The 675-nt window shown below is 71.1% G+C and overlaps 1 protein-coding gene across 1 annotated transcript; it reads left to right on the top strand.

Annotated features, from left to right (window-relative positions):
• Positions 1-496: 496 nt before the first annotated feature.
• EMIHUDRAFT_257724 (hypothetical protein) lies at positions 497-658 on the top strand (the record flags this gene model as incomplete). Its single annotated transcript, XM_005762761.1, has 1 exon — positions 497-658. A coding segment is annotated over one exon (162 nt), but the record flags the coding sequence as incomplete, so codon positions are not given.
• Between the last annotated feature and the right edge of the window lie 17 nt (positions 659-675).

Raw genomic sequence — 675 nt, 5'->3', positions numbered from 1 at the left:
TCGCTCCTCATCGCAAACCCTGTCAGCAGAGTCTCCTACGGGAATGTACGTAAGAGCTACATACACTGAAAAAGAAATCTTCTATCCCACACCCGAGAAACACATGGCCGTGCGCTTGGTGTTGAGGCACTCTTTGCTTCTGCTCGTCCTGTTCTCAGCCACCTCCGCCTTGCCCTCTCGCCCGGCCGCATCACGTCGCGCCCTCAACCGCGACTGGTACGCGCGCCGCGCCGCGGCCGACCCGGCGGCGCGGCGCAAGCGGCGTGGCTCCCGCGCGTCGCGGGCAGAGCGCGCGGCGGACGCGCTCTACGAGCCAGTCTCCATCGATCCGAGCGTGTGCTTCCCGGGCCTCGCGCAGGCGGAGCTCGAGGCGGCGGCCGAGCGCCTCCTTGCGGACTGCCACGCTACGTCAGCGCGGCAGCCGCCGCCACAGCCGCCGCCGCCGGCCGCCGCCGCATCTCCGGCGGCGTCGTCCGCAGGCTTGGCCGGCGGCGTGATGTGGGGCGACTGCTCCGTCGGCCCGGTCTTGCGCCAGCGCCTCGTCGGCGCCGGCCTACAGGCGCCGACCGCCATCCAGTCTGCCGCCTTCGGTCCGCTCTCGCGCGGCTCCAACGGGCTCCTCTCGGCGCAGACGGGCGCGGGCAAGACGCTCGCCTTCGTCCTTCCGCTCCTGAG

Source organism: Emiliania huxleyi (assembly GCF_000372725.1).
Source record: "Emiliania huxleyi CCMP1516 unplaced genomic scaffold EMIHUscaffold_6605, whole genome shotgun sequence".
Classification (NCBI taxonomy): Eukaryota; Haptophyta; order Isochrysidales; family Noelaerhabdaceae; genus Emiliania; species Emiliania huxleyi.
The sequence above is the reverse complement of the archived record's forward strand: the minus strand, read 5'-3'. Positions and strand labels throughout refer to the sequence as shown.